The sequence below is a fragment of the Chlamydomonas reinhardtii genome, chromosome 8, assembly GCF_000002595.2.
Source record: "Chlamydomonas reinhardtii strain CC-503 cw92 mt+ chromosome 8, whole genome shotgun sequence".
Classification (NCBI taxonomy): domain Eukaryota; kingdom Viridiplantae; phylum Chlorophyta; class Chlorophyceae; order Chlamydomonadales; family Chlamydomonadaceae; genus Chlamydomonas; species Chlamydomonas reinhardtii.
The window spans coordinates 4,544,617-4,561,664 of record NC_057011.1 but is presented as its reverse complement, the minus strand read 5'-3'; the positions used below and the strand labels follow the sequence as shown (position 1 = coordinate 4,561,664).

The window sequence follows — 17,048 nt, the reverse complement described above, 5'->3', positions numbered from 1 at the left end:
CGACCCCACCAGGCCGGAACGTGTCTGCTGATTATCGTTCATAGACGGTATTAAGGAGTGCGGCGAAACGGACTGACAAAACATGGGCAAAATGGCGGGGAAATGCCGCGGCCCATGCCCCCCTTCATCCCAACCATAGTTTGTGCCCAGCTCAGCGGTGCCGACACTACCTTTCACACGGAAAGTCAGCACCTAAATCAGCAACGTTTCTATCCGTAGGGCATGAAACACATGGCGGGGAACGCGGCGAACCTCCCCAGGTGCTCAAACGTGCACTGCGTTCCGTGCCCTCCTGCGTGTACAACGCCACGCCGTTGCCCCACCGCCCACGCGTCCTGCGTTCAGCAACTTGCGCTGCTGCTGTGCTCCACAACAAGCCAAATCCTTAGCCCACGCAACGCAGGTCTACATATACGTTTCCTAACGCCCGCAACGCACTTCTGCATGACCGCAAACCAAACCTCTGCAGCCACCTGTACCTGCCGGGTGTCACATTCTTCCAGCAGCGCCCGAGCCGCCATTGCATCACCCACGGCCCCTCCCTCCAGTCACATGCTTATAGAATGTATACGCGAACATGCCGCCCACTCCGTGTCAGTAAGCTCAACCATACACTCACAACGATGCCAGCGCCACCGTAACCCAAACACCATGTGTTGACCAGTCTAATCCAACTTCTGGCGGCGGCCAAAACCCCATCCCCTAGCCAGGCAGTTAGCCATCGCTGCACAGCCTGCGTGCTGCTGCGCGGCCGGCACGCGGCAGAGCCCGCCTCTCTCTAAGCTTGATCGACAACCCAAGCCTTAGCAAGCTGGCGGTCCGCGCAACCGGTGACGAGCCTTGCGGTGTTCCGCTGTGCCTGACAGTGCCCGGCAAGGCGCGGCGCTCCAGCCTCCCGATGCCATCCGGCTCAGAGGCGCGGGAGCTGCTGCCATGCGGGCCGCGCTGGTCTCGCCGCCCTCACCCGAGGCCATCACCAGCCTCGCGTTGCTGCTTGTGTAAGCCGGCCCACCAGCAGGGTCAGCCGCCTCCTCATCGGCAGGGCACCCGCCGGCCGCCAGCCAGTACGCCACCCACGCTGCAAACCCCCCCCCCACCTGCTTGCCATGACCTCTCCTAGAGGCTTCTGTAGCTAGAGGCTTCTGTAAGCCCTCCCATCACTCTCAGACGAGCTAACCAGCATGCGACATGCGTTCAACCATGCTCCACCGCTGCCTGCTGCCGCCCCGCTCCCAGCTTCTGCGCAGCCGCCGGCTTCAGCTCCAACCCCGCCTGACGGGCTCGCGCCCGGGTAAGCAGGTACGGCAGCCGCCCGGGGCTTGTAGGCCCGCTGCACCGGCCCAGGCGGCGGCGGCGGCCGACGGCGCGGACCGAGGAGCGGCCCTGCCGGCGGCGGCCTCACGTCCCTAGCCAGCACTCCGCTAGCTCACGCTCAGAGGCTGGCGGCGGCGGGGGGCTTGCCTGCGGGCTGGACCTGCGGCAGGTCCAGCTCCTGTAGGGTGGGTGGGTGGGTTGGGGTGGCGGCAGTGCGGGGCGCAGCAGGGGCATCAGAGGTGCAAGGCGGGACGGCAGCGGGGCGGGGGGGCATTTGGCTTCAGGGCAGGCTGGAGCCGTCGATGGATCCAAAAGGCACGTAGGAGGCAGCCAGGTCATGCGGTCGTGGTGGGGAGAGACCGCGCTCGGCAAAGCGGTAAGCCGTTCAACAGTCGGCGAGGGCCACCGGGAGGCGCGACCCGCGACCTTGACAGTGCGTGGCTCTGCTGGTGGCACGCCCACTCCTGCAACCCCACCACACGACCCCACCTCCACCACCCCCAGACGCCCACACGCCCACGCCAGTCCTAGAAGCCTCCGACTCCACAAACTCGATGCAGCCCCGGCTCCCCTCACCAGGACGTTTTTGAACTTTCGCCCGTAGAGGCCATACACCAGCGACTGCCGCTTCACCACCTCCAGCTCCTGGCGGCCCAGCTCCAGCAGCGACTTGACCGCCGACGGATCCGTTAGCTTTGCTGCGTCATGGAAACCCTCACGCGCGCGTCGCTGGATATACCTGCGTCCGCAAATAGTAGAGTGCACCGAAGTGCGCGTGAGACCCATCCATATGACGTTGCCCTTCGCCCACACCGTGCTGGCAGAGCAGTTAGCATAGCTCTTTGCATTGTTTGACCTACTCGCGAATGTTGTAATTGGGGTAATGCTTGCCCGCGCGAAGGAACGCGCGGAAGAGCGAACGGACTTCAGCAGCAGCGCTCATTTGCTGTGAATTGCAATGTAAGGTAGGTATATGGGATAAATTATGGCAACGGCACGTTTGAAACGCAGCAAAGGACGTGGGAACAAATATTTGTGCTCTGCATGGTCCTCGCCAAGACGATTCTGCTTTGTCTCTGTACATACAGTACTGTGTCTTCACTTGTCTCATAAATAACCAAACGAATAACACCATGAGCAACAGCAACCAACAGGTCTCTGCGCCGTGCTGGCCAACTGGTGTGCCTCGCGCAGATATCGAGGGGCTGTGCAAGCAGCTCGACTACACGTTCGTGGACATCCCGGACCTAGTGGACTCGGACGACGACGAAGTGGAAATGGCGGGTAAGCATGCAGCGCGCGGCAGAGACCGGGGGTCCCAGACAACGAGCCGCGCCCACGCGCCCTCTGACACAGCCCCCCACACTTGGTGTCGCGCCCTGCTTTCCCCCTCGCCACCTGCAACCAACAGAGGCTCCTACGAACCCGCAATGTGAAGCCAGCTCTAGATTTGCGCCGTTGCAGCAGCCTTGGCCTGGCACGGCAGTCTGGCCGCCAACCACAGCTACAGCCGCTTCGACGGTGCCGGCGTTTGCGCCTCAGCCGCAGCGCTCACCGGCCCAGGCAGCCGGCGCAGCTGCCCCCAGCAGCTGGGCCGCCAGCCATCACGGCCATTTCCTCAACCCAGGCATGGTGCCGCCGGGCTTCGCGCCCCAGCCGCAGCAACTCGGAGCCGCCATACCAGGACCATCCTCCGGCGCACCCACCGCAGCACCGCCAGCACAAGCAGCTGCCAGTTACAACGCCAACAATGCTATGTCCGGCCCGGGAAGCTTCGTGCAGCAGCAGCAGCAACAGCCGCTGCCAGGTGTGGCGTGGGGCCCGGAGCACCTGCGCCGCCTGCAGCAGCAGCCGCTCCTTGTGCAGCCGGCCGCCTACAGGGCGACGCAGCCGGCAGGGCGCCCGGGCAACTCCCCAGCCGGCTCGTGAAAGCAGGGCTGTGGGTGTAATCGCCGTACAGCCAACATGCGGTAGACCAGACTTCGATTGTTCCGGGAGGGAACCGCGCGGCGCCTGTGAGGCAACAAGCCGGCCGGCTGCGTGTGGGATGCCCTGGGCCCGCTCGCCTCGCCCCAGCGCCCCGGGCCATGCCAGCCTGTGGCCCTCGTGCCGGGCGGCGACGCCCCACTACCACCATCACCACCAACCATCGCCCACCACCACCCAGCCCCAATGCCCAGTAGGCCGGCTACCAGGCCGTGCGGCGGGCGCACGCCGCCACGCTGTTGGCGCATCGCCCAGTCGCCCAGGGACACACACACACACATACACACACACACACTCACACATACACACACAGCTGCTGCGGTGGCTCTCATTTCTTGTCTGCGAGACGGCTGCGGGGCGGCTGTAAGCTTTAAGGTCTTGGCGACGGCGGTGGCTGCCGCCGATGGCGCCATGTCGCTTGCCTGGCGAGCGACTCGTGGCGCTGCGCACGAGAAGGCACGGGGTGGCTGTCCGTCAGGTCTGACATGACCGCATGCGTGTGCTGTTGTACGTCGGCGGGCGGGGGGAAATGAGCATGGAGGTTCATGCCCCCAAAGTGACCGGGGGCCGTACACTGAGGGCGCGTCCGAAGGGTGGTGGTCCAGAGCAGGGTGCGCTGCGGGCCATGAGGCCCAGTCGGAGAGCAGAGACGCGAGGATAAGGGATCTTTTTTGATGTTGGTGTCGTGGTGGGGCGAGCAATCGGGTAGCGTGCGGTTTGCGGGATCACGACTAAGCCGGTTGACGTGTGGAAATCTTGGGTGAAGCGCAACCGGGGTGGCGGGGTGGCAGCAGCGCGACTGATGCTGGGCTGGCCCCGGAAAGGGGCCGCAGGGGGCCGCAGCAATTAAAGCGGTGTGGACGGGTGCACATTGTGGCAGGCAGCGCATGGTCGGAGGAGGTCTGGGCCGTGCGGTTGATTCATACGTTGCATTTGGGTGCTGAGGTGTGATGCTTGGTGGGGCGAGGGTTGACAAGGAAAAGTGCGCGGTCATTGTGTACGGCACCGGAGTTCTGACACGGCTCCCGATTCACGTGTGCCTCTTCCCTTCCCTTCTTTTAACATCCTGATCTCCTCCTTGATTCGTGTGTGATCTGCTGTTCATATCATAGGCGCGGCCGAATGTCGGGTGCACCCTGGCACGGCACGGCCGTTGCACTGGATGGATTGGTACTTGCTTGTACCCGTCCCCCGCTTTCTTTATCTTGCTTCCAAGCCTGTGACCTATACACCACACATTCTTTCCTTTGCGTCGGTATAATTTATAGCTTATTTGTGTCTGCAGTCGGAAAGGGCTCCCAAAGCATCGCAGGCGTCCTGGGAGCTCTCAGCAGCGGTTATCGGAGCATCTGTGAATAGACCGGTAAGAAAAGGCTACCGAGCACCTCGTCAGCGACCGTTGGCTTGGGGCCAGGGCTGTTTGTTCGGGACGGGCTTGGCGACGGTGCTTGCGCCGGTCCTACCCGCGTTGACATGGATTTTCACCTGCAGGTTATAGCAAAGAGCCCAAAATGAAGGGCACAGCTGGCCAGCGCCAGGGCAACCAGGCTCGCGCGGGCGGAAGGACTGTATCCGTGGTCTGTAATGCAAAGTACAGCGCGCCACTACGCAACCAGCAGAGTGGCGCTGCGGCTCCGCAAACTGCAGAGTTTTCTGGGCGTGGGGCCACAACATGTGGGACGTTCATTCCGGGGTTGCCCGAGCTCTCGGGGCTCGCTGTGCGTCCCAGCTCGCCGACATGGCGCATCGTCCAGAGCCGCCAGCGTGAATCGGTCATCGCAAACTCAACTGACTACACGTCCAGCGCCAGCGATGAGGGCGTTCTGCGCTTGCCAGGGCGCACCGAGCTGGAGCCCCATATGGTGGGTGGCTGCCGCGGGAATATACATCTAGGAAGAATACCCAAGCGTGAAGAGTAGAGAAGCGGCCGCAAAACGGTGGCGCTGTGACACACGAGTTTCGACACTCCAAAACGGCTGCACCCCTGCCGGCACGCGCTGGCACAGGTAGCCCTCACCGCTGAACTGTGCGCCCCGCACCGGTCCCGCCCGTGCAGGTCACCAACGTCTTCGGCTTCCCGCGCAACCTGGTGGTGAGCACCTGGGCAACTGTGCGCATCCGACCGGGGACGCTAGGCTGTGTCGCGCCGCGCCAAGCGCAGCGTTGGCCTCGTGCCCGGGTACCCTCATCCGGGGCTGGCCTAGAGGGTACTGGCAACCACCCATGTGGGTCAGGCGCCTCGGGCACCTCGAGCTTTGTGCCTTGACCGTCGCCGGTCTTGCCAGCTCGGCTGCGCACGTGGCGCCCCCATTGGGCCCTACTGGCGCCAGCGCACCCCCGCCCACCCGCGTGTCGCCTGCCTGCATGCCTGCCTGCCTGCCTGCCTGCCTGCCTGCCTGCCTGCCTGCCTGCCTGCCTGCCTGCCTGCCCGTCACCCCACCCCCCGCCCTCCGCCCCCAAATGCTTTGCAGGACAAGTACCACCTGGGGCGCGTGATTGGCGCCGGCAGCTTCGGGGTGGTGCGCGAGGTGGTGGAGAAAGCCACCGGCAAGACGGCCGCGGTGAAGACCATCCCCAAGGTGCCCAAGCGCGGCCTGCCCACGCCGCGCTACCTGCTCAAACTGCGCACCGAGGTGGGGCGGCGGCGGTGGTCTAAGACAGACCTCGCCTAACCTGGGGATGGTCTGGGCTGGGCCGGCCTGGGGTCCGGAACAAACAGGAGCAACGGGGTAGCTGGCCAGTGCGCGGCTTCGCGCCGCGCTGCAGCGGCGCTCTTTGTCGTGGCGTGGTTTGCAGTACCGGTCCCTGCCCAACCCACATTCACACGCCGCGGCGCGCGCCCCTCTCCCGCTCTGTTGCGCACCCCATGCGCCCGCACACTGTGTGTGTAGGTGGAGATCATGCAGCAGCTGGGCTACAGCCTGGACGCGGTCAACCTGCGGGACGTGTTTGAGGACGACGACTCCATCCACCTGGTCATGGAGCTGTGTGAGGGTGGCGCGCTGCTGGAGCGCATCGAGGCGCACAAGTGGGTCGGGCGGGCAGGGGAGGGGGGGGCTGGCGGCAGGGGGGCCAGGCGGCACGAGGGAAGGGCAGGGGAGAAGAGGTAAGGGGAGGGGCAGGGGAGAAGAGGGAAGGGGAGGGGAGGAGACGGAGGGAGGGCAGTCAGAACCCACTCCAGATGGATGGACTGAGACCCAGAATCCAGAAGCCAGGGGAGGGGGAGAAAGTGAGAGAGGGGCGCTGGCGGCTGGGGGCTGGAGGAGCGTGGTGGGAGGTTGTCCTGGAGGCCTCGGCGGCGGCTGGGAGGTGGTGGGGGGGGCAGTGGTGCGGGCGGGGGCGGCATCAAGGGCACTGCACGATGAGGAGGACGGAGTGCGTGTGAATGCTGAAGTGGGATCGGGAGGTGGGAAGGGAGGAGAGGATGGGCGACGACAGGTCCTTGGAGTGGCGGACCGGTGGGAACGGGACTTGGACTGCATCCAGGTGATGTGCCAGTGTGCGGCCAGCCAGCCAGCCAGCCAGCAGAGGCAGCCATTGTTACGGAGGGCTGCGCCGCCTGGTGCGTGGGCGGCTGGCGCCGATGCGGCTGGCGGCGGGTCATGAGGCGGGGGTCATGGGGCGAGGTAGAAGCGGCTGGAGGGTGTGTTGTGGCAGGACGGCGACGTGGCCCGCGAGGGTGTAGGAAAACACTGTGCCACCGCCAGGAGGGGTGTATCCGGCTCGGTGGGGCGGGGGCGGTGCGTGTCGGCACAGGCAGACGTGGCTGCATGGCCACCCGCATCCACAAATGCCAGCTACAACTCCGCCGCGGCTACCTGCACACACACACACACACACACACACACACACACACACACACACTCGGTAACCGGCGTCGGTATTTGTTGGTAACTGCGCGCGCGTGTATGGCGGAATTTTGTTCCGTTTGATTCTTTGTTTAACACACACACACACACACACACACACACACACACACACACACACACACACACACACACACACACACACACACGGGATCCGCACGCAGCCCCTTACGCACACGCCGCGCACGCTCTGTGCACCCATCTCCCTCTCCATTCCGCCCTCCTCCCAGGTACTCTGAGAAGTACATTGCGCGGCTGACGCGCTCCATCCTGCGCTTCATCAGCCAGTGCCACGCCAAGGGAATCATCTACCGCGACGTCAAGCCGGACAACTTCCTGGTGAGATGTTCTGAGGGGGGAGGTAATATATTACTCCCAAAGAAGGGAGGGTGCGAGACGGGCCGGAAAGCCGGAGGGCCGGAGGGCAGGGGCGCGTGTGGGGTGTACCTCACTTCCGTCACCCGGTGTAACGCCTGCTCCCTGCCGGCGCCCTACCTCCGCGCAGTTCCTGCGCCACGACGACGAGTCGCCACTCAAGGCCACCGACTTTGGCCTGTCCATCCGCCACTGGCCCGACGAGCCCAAACTCACCTCGCGCTCGGGTAGGCGCCCCAGCTACCCGGCTTGCTGGGCGGGCGGGCGGGCGGGCTGCGCTGGTTCAACGCAAACCCACCCAGCCCCTTCCTCCCTCCCGGACTGAGTTCGCATCGCCTACTTCTCAGCGTGCCTGCCTTACTGACCGTGCCTGCCTGCCTCCCCGCGCGCCCCCTGCCCGCCTGCGCAGGCACGCCCGCCTACATGGCTCCGGAGCTGGTGCTGCAGTCGTACGACGAGAAGTGCGACATCTGGAGCGTGGGCATGCTCACCTACCAGCTGCTGACGGGCCGCTTCCCGTTCTGGGAGGACGTGCGCACGCAGACGCTCAGCGACGTGTGGAAGGCCATCCTCACGCAGGACGTCAACTGGGACGCGCAGGTGCGGCGGCGGGGGAGGCGGAGCCGGGGAGGGGGGAAGGCGGGGCCGGGGAAGGGGAGGCGGGCGGCCGTGCTCGTGTGGCTGCCTGGCTGGAGGGCGGGGCAGGGTTGGTTGGGACTGGGAGGGACGGAAGGCTCTGGGTGCTGCAAGCCGGGATTGGAGCGAGACAGTGTGTGGACCAGTTGATCGGGCGGGCCGAGCTCAGCGGGTGGAAGGCGGCGAGAGGCAGCCGGGCTGTTTAGCGACATGGTATTGTAAGCCCGGAAACCGCCTGCCACACCTCCCCGTTCCCGCTGTTGCCCCCCTGCTGCTTCTGACCCTCCTCGATCCTGCTCGCCCCCAGGAGCTGAAGCAGCTGTCGCCCAGCGCGGTGGACCTGCTGAAGCGGCTGCTGCAGCGCGACCCCGCGCAGCGCCCCTCCGCCTTCGCCGCGCTGGAGCACCCCTGGCTGTCCGAGGAGGGCCGCGCGCGCGACCTGCCGCTGCAGGGCAGCGTGGTGCAGGTGGGTTTGGGGGGGGGGGTTGCAAGGATGTTTGGAAAAGCGGTACAGGATGCACTGAAGACTGCAGACGAAGTGGGGGGTACACGTATGATTAGGTAAGGAAGTGGTAGATGGTAGACAGTCTTGGGGGCGGGAGCTGGGGGGGAGGAGAAGGGGAGGAGACGGGAGGCCGAAGGGTGGAGGGCGGCACAGGTTAGTGGGCACGTGATGCGGCGGCGGTCGCCACAATGTGTAGGCAGCGGACTGTGCAGCGCTCCTTGCATGGGGTGCTCGGCTGGCGGCGGCTTGAAGTCCCGCGCCGTCGTCCATCACTACCATGCCGTGCCGCTGACACGGCGCTCCCCGGCCCCGTGCTGCCCTCCTCCTCGCGCCTCCCCCCACAGCGCCTGCAGCGCTTCTCCACCTTTGGGCACCTGAAGCAGCTGGTGCTCAAGATCATCGTGGACGAGATCCGCGACGAGATGACCGGCGCCGCCGCCGCCGGCCAGAAGCCGCACGGCGTCAGCCGCAAGGCGCGCACCGCGCTGGGGAACCTGCAGGTGGGAGTGGGAGGAACTGGCAGGGCGCTGCGATGGCTGGAGGGCGGGAGTGTGGGATGCAGGCAAACGGGGCTTTGGGGGGGGGATAACGCTGAACCAATCCCGTGAGGAAACAGTTGCGCTGCAAGGAGAAGCTGCAGCCGCATAAGCGAGCTACTGTACGTCCCCATAGGTTGTCGGGCGGGCTTGGGCAGTGTAGCGGCAGGTGGAAGTAGCAGTCCAGAGCAGCTCCAAAGTTATGCCAGAAGTGCGAGAAGCAGCTGGGGCTTCCGACCGGCGTGTGGGCGCTCGGGTCTCGTCAGAAGTCATGGACGGACCCGCCTGCCTCGCCTCCCTCCTCCGGACACCGGTAACAACGCGCCTGCAGGACTACTGTTCCTGGCTACGCCTTCACTTCTGACATAATACATGAATGTGACCCTGCCCGCCTGGCTCGCCCCTCAGGACCTGTTCAACGAGCTGGACACGGACGGCAGCGGCGCCATCTCGTTTGAGGAGCTGTCGTCCGGCCTGCGCCGCCAGGTGCGCACCCAACACACTGGCGGGGGAAGGCGCTGTGCACCGGGGTCTGGGGGGCGTGTGTGACAAGCGGCAAGGCGGCTGGGGGCCCAGCGCCGCTGTACGTGCCCGGGAGAAGGCATGAGGACAGGGCAGAGGGGAAGGGCGCACCCAGAGGGCTTGGACAGGTTGGGGGGGCGTTGAGGCGGGGACATAGGGGGAGTTAAAAACGCTGTGTACAGGATACAAGCATGGGAACAGGATACAAGCAGGGGACAGCAAGTAAAAACATCAGGCGTTGCAAGGGGGAGGGGGAGGGGGTGGGCCTCGGCGGCCCCGAGGGGCATTTTCACTCAGCCGGGCAGAGGGTTGCTGGGCTGCGGCTCAGTGCGAGCACTGTAGTGCATCGCCACTGGTCTGGAGCCCACACCTGCCGACACGGGGTTTGCGCCGCCGCAACCACTGTGCCTGCCATACCGGTACGCGCGCTCGCTCGCAGGGCTACGTGCTGGCGGACAACGAGATTGAGAACCTCATGCGGCGCGTGGACAGCGACCACAACGGCACCGTGGACCTGTCGGAGTTCATCGCCACGCTCATGGACTGGGACCAGGTGCAGTCGGAACAGAACTGGCAGGTGCGCTGCGCAGGAGGGAGGCAGTTTGGGGGGGAGGGGAGGGGAGGGGAGGGGAGGGGAGGGGAGGGGAGGGGAGGGGAGGGGAGGGGGGCAGCAGGCCCGGTTTGGACGGGGCTGCATATCTGGTTGGGTGGGCTGCACGTGGTCGGCCCAAGACCTGTCCCCCACGCACCCCTTCACCCGCTAGGTCGCTACCCCCTCTCTCAACCTCTCTCGCCACCGTCTACCACTTCCTGAGCTTACCATGAATGTAACCCCCGCCCCGCCGCCCCGCAGACGTACCTGGACCACGCGTTCCGCAAGATGGACCACGACGGCGACGGCTTCATCAGCCTGGACGAGCTGCTGCAGCAGCTGCCGCCGCTGAGGCCCGCGCCGGGGGCGCCGGCGGGCGGCCTGGCGCAGGTGGTGGGCTCAGCGGTGGGTGCCTCGCGGGGGCCGTGGCGGGCGGTGTGGAAAATGCAGGCTTGGGGATCGGATGCTGCCATGCAGGAGGGGCAGCTGGCATAGTTTGCGCTCCTAGAAATGCTGGGACAACGGTGTTCGCCACAGCACTGAGACCTGCTGCCTGGCTCATCACACCACACGCCTCCCCAGCCACCCCTCCCTCCCACCCCCCTCCACCCCCATGGTCTACCGTCTACCACTTCCCTAACTAGTCATGATTGTAAACCCCTCCCCCCCACCCACCACCCACCACCCCTCCCCCGCAGGTGTCTGGCGCCGCCGCGGCGCTGGGCCTGGGCGGGCGGCTGGAGGCGTACGAGGGCGACGCGGAGCGGCTGGCGGAGGCCAAGCTGATGCTGCGCGAGGCGGACACCAACGGCGACGGCAAGATCAGCCGCGAGGAGTTCTTTGACCTGCTGCGGGACGGCCACGCGCCCGACAGGTGGGTGGGTGGGTGCGGGGCTGGGGTGGGTGGGTGTGGGTGGTGGCTGGGTGGGTGGGTGGGTGGGGCTGAGGGGCTGGGGGGCTGGGGTAGTTCATCCCAATCCCAAAGTAAACTAAATAGATAGAGCGCGGAGGACAGGGATGGCAAGCTTGGCCAGGACTACGCGTATGTGTTGGGTGCATTCCATCAGTCTGTGCCGCCGCCTCCATATCCCCTGCCCACCGCCTGGTGCCAGTCGCGCTCACCTCCTATCCTGCCGCCCTCGCCCCGTGCGCCGTGCCCCGCGCCCACAGCCTGTCCTTCTACGACGACCGCCTGGCCATTGGGGAGGACGGCCGCGCGCGGCCCGTGACGCAGGCACACCCGCCCTCGTCACAGCAGCAGCAGCAGCAGGGCGGCCTGCAGACGGCGCAGAGGTAGAGACGCACGGGGCGCCAAACGCGCGACAGCGTGTGCGCACACGGCGCGTCTTGTGCAAGGCGGCAGGCGACGCGCAGATGGTGACGCACGTCGTTGAGACTAGACTTGAGGCACCGAGAGACGCGAAGGCGCAGGGAATGCGGCAGCCACGGCGCCGGCGCGTTTTTGATGACAGGCTTGCGTTTTCAGAACTTGGCACGAGCGTGTGTGCGTCTGTCTGAGCGTGCTTTGTGTGTTGTAGCATATAGCTTCGCAATGGGCAGTGCGGGTGCAGAACACTGCATTGCATTGCAGGGCAGGGCAGGGCACGCCGCCGTGGCAGGGGCCAGGGGCAGGCATGTGGCCGCGCACGGGGGAGGGGCGCTCGGTTTTGGGGTGAGAGCGGCCCTTCAGCAGCAAATGTGTGTGTGTGTGTATGGGGGCTTCGATGCAGCACGGGACTACTTGCACGTTGCATGCGGTTGTGTGTAAGGCTTGATGGGCCGCCGCTTGCTGCTCTGCGAAGGGTGCCGGTACGCACGCGTGGGCAGCAGCGCACGGCCACGCAATGCTGCTGGCTAGGAGCACGCGAGGACCTTGCTGGGACTTGTCAGGACATGAACGCTATTTGAGAACTTGTTTCAAGCCGCATGATAAAGAATGTGAATGACGTCGTTGAACAGTACGGGGGTGGCACGGGTGAGGGGTGGCCAGCAGCATGCGCCGGACCCGAACTGGACTGAACCTTTGAGCAGGCAGGTCGGCTTGCTATTCCTTGTTTCTTGATTCGAATGGGGACCCCGGCTTTTCTGTGAGGCGGTGCTGCGGGTGTAGAGTAGGTGGGTGGGGGCGGTGTGTCGTGTTGCCAGGCCGCCAAGGGGCGTGCACGCGCACACACACTGCGGCAGCTGAGACTGCCATGCCAGAGGGTGGCGGGTGTTGCTGGCAAGCTCTGGAGATCGTGATTACGTGGGGGCAAACAACCTGTGGGTATGCCAGTGTGTGTGCGTGCCTTTCAGACGTGGTGGGGCAAAGCCAAAGCCGACCAACCAAGCGCTGTAACACCCACGACCGTGCACCATTCCAGGCGTTCCGCTGTCCCGCGCGACGACGCTCATAAGTTCGCACAACCCCCGAAGTATGGGTGCACCGTATGGGGCGTGCGCACACTTGTGGGCCGGGATTGCAGCAGTCACAACGGGAACTAGTCTCTCATCACCCTCTGCTCTTACTTGTACTACGGTAGAATTCAACGGCGTGCGCACGTCAGTGGCCGGGGTGCATCGTACCGGCTTGCGGGGTGTCGCAGGCAAGCTGCCGGGGGCGTGTATCGGTGTATGTGTATTCCTTGGGTGTATACGACGTGGGTAGCCGATCGGTTGATTGGTGCAACACCCGGTGACCAGGGTGCCCGAAATCACACACAGCTTGAGGCCCGTGAGATCTTCCCCGTCGCAACCCGGTCGGTCCCCCTGCGCCATCCTCTTGCTTCCTGCACTGCGACGTGCTGCCGTGCTCCTCGCGTTTGTTGCAGCTGTGGATCATCTTGACTTTGCCCCGACCGCCCGACGCCGCACCCCGCCAGTCTCCTTCGGGTTGGATTGGCGAGAGCACCCTTACACGCCAAGCCTCCTGCCTCTCACTTCTTGACGTGCTTTCGCCACTCCTTTCCTCGCGCTCATGTTTGCTACCGTAGCGGCTCCCAGCCAGCTCTGGTCACATCGACCTGCGCGTGGGTCCGCTATGCTGTACCTAACCCACGCTGTTATCCACGCCCTCAACGTGACCTACGCGTCCTTCTGCACCGGATGCCGCATATCAGCCACACCTACACATTCTCGGCTGATCCCGCCACTACCACATGCTTATGTAATATGTACAGATTTATACTTGCAATGAAACCTTGTTGAGCAGGTGGAATGGCCAATACCTTCACTCGTATGAATGCACGCATGCACGCACATACACACGCACGGCATGCCCATGCAGGGTAAATGGTGATACACCTGGTTCCCGGTCTGCGCACAAGCGGGCGCAGGCGGGTGTTCTGCGTGCGGTGCCCCGCCTGACGCCCCCCCCCCAAACACACACACAAAACAACAGGATAAATGATTTTGAGATTCGAAAGAATTGTCCCCCCCCCCGGATACCCCTCTCACACAATATAACGGCCTCACGAAGACCCAGTCTCATGGCATGCGCAGGGAAGCGTCAGGATTTACACCTCACAACGCAACCGCTTGCCGTCAAACCTCCGATTTGCCGCGCCGCGCTGGCCGGCCTATCCTGTGTTAGATAGCAGCTCCACAACCTACTAGCTCCTAGTTCTTATCAACCTGCCACACCTAGTACGCAACCGCGACCCCAGCTGCACTGCAGCCGGCAGCAGCTGCCGCGCCGCACCCCCCACCAGCCGGTACTCCACCAGCGCCTGCACCAGCGACACGTGCCCATACTCCCGCGCCCGCGCCACCGCCTCCAGCAGCAGCGGCGCCGCGTGCCCGCGCACCGCCGCCGCCAGGCCGCCGTGCGCCAGCAGCATCTGCACCACCGCCGGCCGGCCCCGAGCACACGCCGCCACCAGGCCCTCGCCCAGCTGCTCCGGCGCGTGGGCAACCAGGGCGGCCATCAGCGGCCCGTGCGCCAGCAGCGCCGCCACCGCCTCCTCGCAGCCCGAGCCGCACGCCTGCTGGAACGCCAGGCCCGCCCGCTCCCGCGCCCCCGCCAGCACCGCGCCCATGAAGACGTCGCTGCCGACCAGCAGCCGCACGCACTCGCCCTTGCCGACGGCGGCCGCGTACCGCAGCGCCTCGCCCAGCTGCTCCACCGCGTGTGTGGCGGCGGCGGCCAGGTAGGCGGGCTGGCGCAGCAGCACGCGCACCACCGAGCCGTGATGGTGCTCGCACGCCCGCGCCAGGCCCTTGCCCAGGTCCTGCGGCGCGCGCGCCACAAAGGCGGCCAGCAGCGGGCCGTGGCCCGCCATCGCCGCCACCGCCTCCGCATTGCCGCGCTCGCACGCCTGCAGGAAGGCCGAGAGCGCCAGGCACGGGCAGCGGCCCAGCACCGCCGCCATGGCGCCGCCGCTGCCGACCATCAGCCGCACGGCGGCGCCGTGGCCGGTGCGGCACGCCGCCTCCAGCGCCTCGCCCAGCTCCTCCGCCCTGCCCTCCGTCGCCGCCATGAAGCCGACGAACCCCGCGTGCGACAGCAGCGCCTCCAGCATGGAGCACGGCCGCTGCGTGGCGGCGCAGTCCAGCGCCCGCACCAGGTGTCTGGCACACTCCTCGCCGCCGGCCACCAGCGCATCAAGCAGGTCCGGCCGCACCACGAGCATCCCGGCGTCCTGCATGCGGCCCGACCCGATCGCCAGCGACAGCACCGCCCCAAGCTGCCCGGGCGCGTGCGCGACCGCGGCATCCAGGCACTGCCGACGCGACAGCACCGCCGCCGCCATGTGTCGGGTGGGAGGCCGGCGGTAGCCTGACACAAGCGCCGCGCCCAGGCGCTCCCCGCCGCCTGGCGTTGCCGTCAGGAGCGGCATCTGGGCCAATGCAGCGGCCAGGAAGCGCCCGTGGGCAGTGAGCGCCTCCAACACCGCCGCCCGACTGCAGTCCAGCGCCGCCAGCAGCGCCTCTGCCAGGCCAGTCGCCGGCGGCGGAGGCGGCGGAGGCTTCGGCTTTGGCGGCGGCTGCGCGGCGGCAGCGCCAGCGCCCTCCACTGCCTCAGGCGCCGCCGCCGTCTCAGACGCTGCCGCCGCCGCCGCGGCTGCCGCTTCGCCCTCGCCTTCGCGGCGTAGCAGCCAGTCCGCGGCCTGCCGAGCCAGCGCGGCTACCCGCGCGTCGTCCCAGTGAACCCCCCCTCCGTGGGCCGCCGCCGCCGCCCTGCTGCTGCCCAACCAGCGCAGCAGGTGCTGCTCCAGCGGCTGGTGCTGCAGCAGCTGCAGCACCACCTCCTCGCGCCCCGCCTCGCAAGCGGCGTCCAAGACCCGCCCCAGGGCGCCAGGCGCGCGCGCCGCCACCACGCCAAGCAGCCGCGCATGCCCCGCCAGCGCCAGCGCCACCGCCGGCGCCTGGGCGCAGGCACCACACAGCAGCTCGCCCACCTGGTGCGACAGGGCGGCGGCGGAAGCAGCGGCGGCGGCAGCGGCGGCGGAGGCGGCCGTGCCCGTGGCCGGGTCAGCGGCGGCGGCGACGGCAGTGTCGGCCGCGGCGGCAGCCTCGCTCGCCAGGCGGCCGGCCAGGTAGGTTGCCGCGCCGGCCGCCCAGTCCTCATCCCAGGCGTCCACGAAATCCCAGCCCAGGGTTCGGCGCTGCTGCTGCTGCTGCTGCGGCGGCGGCGGCGGCTCGTCCTCGTGTGGTGGTTGCTGCTGCTGCTGCTGCTGCTGCAGGAGGCACAGCAGGCGGAGCGCCGCCGCCTCGCAGCCGCCCACGGTGTCGAGCAGTGGCTGCACCGTGTAGGCCGCCGCCGCCATCCACGCCGAGCTGCCCTGCAGCACGTCGGCGAGCTCAGCGGCGGCGGCGTCGCGGTGCCGCCGCAGCGCCGCCGCGCCCAGCGCCTTCAGGCCGTCGCCGAAGAAGTCCTCCTGCACCTCATAGAGCTGAAGCATGTGCCGCGCAGTGGCCCGGATGAAGGATGGCGTGAGCCCCGCAGCCTGCATGGCGGGGCCGTGCTCCAGCAGCCATCCCAACAGCGGGGCGGAGGGGCCGCGGTCCACGCGCACCGCCCGCGCCAGGTGCTGCGGGGAGGCGAGCGCGGCGCGCACCGCCTCCGCACAGGCCCAGCTGCAGCGCGCGAGGTCGGCGGCGGCCGTGCGGACGCCGGCGTGGGACGCAACGAGCGCCTGGGCCAGCAGCGGGAGCCTCTCCCAGCGACAGCCTGGTTTCAGAACACGCAGCGAGGGGGGAAACAATGCGAGACTATGATGGGAGGGCGAGCAGTTGCTTGGTTGCATACGCATGGTGCTACGTATGCATTTGTCTGGGTCGAAGGGCGCTCCGCGAGGGAGCAGCTCGCACCTGCTGCGTTTGGGGGGCCAGGCTGGGCAGGGCCCTCCATTTCACCAGCACAAAGCCGACAGTGCGAGCTCAAGGAGTGCTCGAAATTGTTGTTTCGTCGATATGTCCATACTTCACATCAAGGAGGAAAAGCACCTAGAGAAAGTTTGTGAAACGGGAGACTGTCGCTGCCTGTCCTGTAATCACCCCATTATTATTGTTATGTTTGGTATTGTCATATTTTCTGTGTACACTACCCTGCACACAATTCCCCCGCTATTGCGGGGCCGTAACTCGTGGGCTCCTACCAGTTCCCGCAGCACCTTAGCTGTTCGGCATCCCAGTACATGCCGCTATTGCAGCTTCAATACAAAGACAAAATTCCCACTCTGCTCGCTCCGGGCTGACCAGGGGGGCTGACGGACGGCTGGCACGGGCAAAGGGGG

At 66.3% G+C, this 17,048-nt stretch overlaps 4 protein-coding genes across 4 annotated transcripts; 2 read left to right on the top strand and 2 right to left on the bottom strand.

The window, feature by feature from the left end:
* Positions 1–36: 36 nt before the first annotated feature.
* Positions 37–2,310, bottom strand: CHLRE_08g382850v5 (uncharacterized protein). Its single transcript, XM_001694266.2, has 3 exons — positions 2,175–2,310; positions 1,891–2,053; positions 37–1,492 (listed from the first exon to the last, which is right to left on the bottom strand). The coding sequence occupies exons 1-3, from the start codon at positions 2,255–2,257 to the stop codon at positions 1,433–1,435; spliced, it is 306 nt and encodes a 101-aa protein (XP_001694318.1). The 5' UTR covers positions 2,258–2,310; the 3' UTR covers positions 37–1,432.
* Positions 2,311–2,410: 100 nt separating this feature from the next.
* Positions 2,411–4,366, top strand: CHLRE_08g382825v5 (uncharacterized protein). The gene is made up of 2 exons (XM_043065309.1): positions 2,411–2,598; positions 2,726–4,366. Exons 1-2 carry the CDS (start codon positions 2,448–2,450, stop codon positions 3,241–3,243), a joined length of 669 nt encoding a protein of 222 aa, XP_042922310.1. The 5' UTR covers positions 2,411–2,447; the 3' UTR covers positions 3,244–4,366.
* A 141-nt stretch (positions 4,367–4,507) lies between these two features.
* CHLRE_08g382800v5 (uncharacterized protein) lies at positions 4,508–12,682 on the top strand. The gene is made up of 15 exons (XM_043065308.1): positions 4,508–4,663; positions 4,792–5,162; positions 5,357–5,392; positions 5,772–5,933; positions 6,192–6,328; positions 7,397–7,505; positions 7,672–7,768; positions 7,951–8,141; positions 8,485–8,643; positions 9,027–9,182; positions 9,627–9,704; positions 10,180–10,317; positions 10,594–10,737; positions 11,031–11,206; positions 11,503–12,682. Exons 2-15 carry the CDS (start codon positions 4,812–4,814, stop codon positions 11,627–11,629), a joined length of 2,061 nt encoding a protein of 686 aa, XP_042922309.1. The 5' UTR covers positions 4,508–4,663; positions 4,792–4,811; the 3' UTR covers positions 11,630–12,682.
* A 530-nt stretch (positions 12,683–13,212) lies between these two features.
* CHLRE_08g382750v5 (uncharacterized protein) lies at positions 13,213–16,810 on the bottom strand. The gene is made up of 2 exons (XM_001694267.2): positions 16,624–16,810; positions 13,213–16,483 (listed from the first exon to the last, which is right to left on the bottom strand). The coding sequence occupies exons 1-2, from the start codon at positions 16,661–16,663 to the stop codon at positions 13,923–13,925; spliced, it is 2,601 nt and encodes an 866-aa protein (XP_001694319.2). The 5' UTR covers positions 16,664–16,810; the 3' UTR covers positions 13,213–13,922.
* Positions 16,811–17,048: the final 238 nt, after the last annotated feature.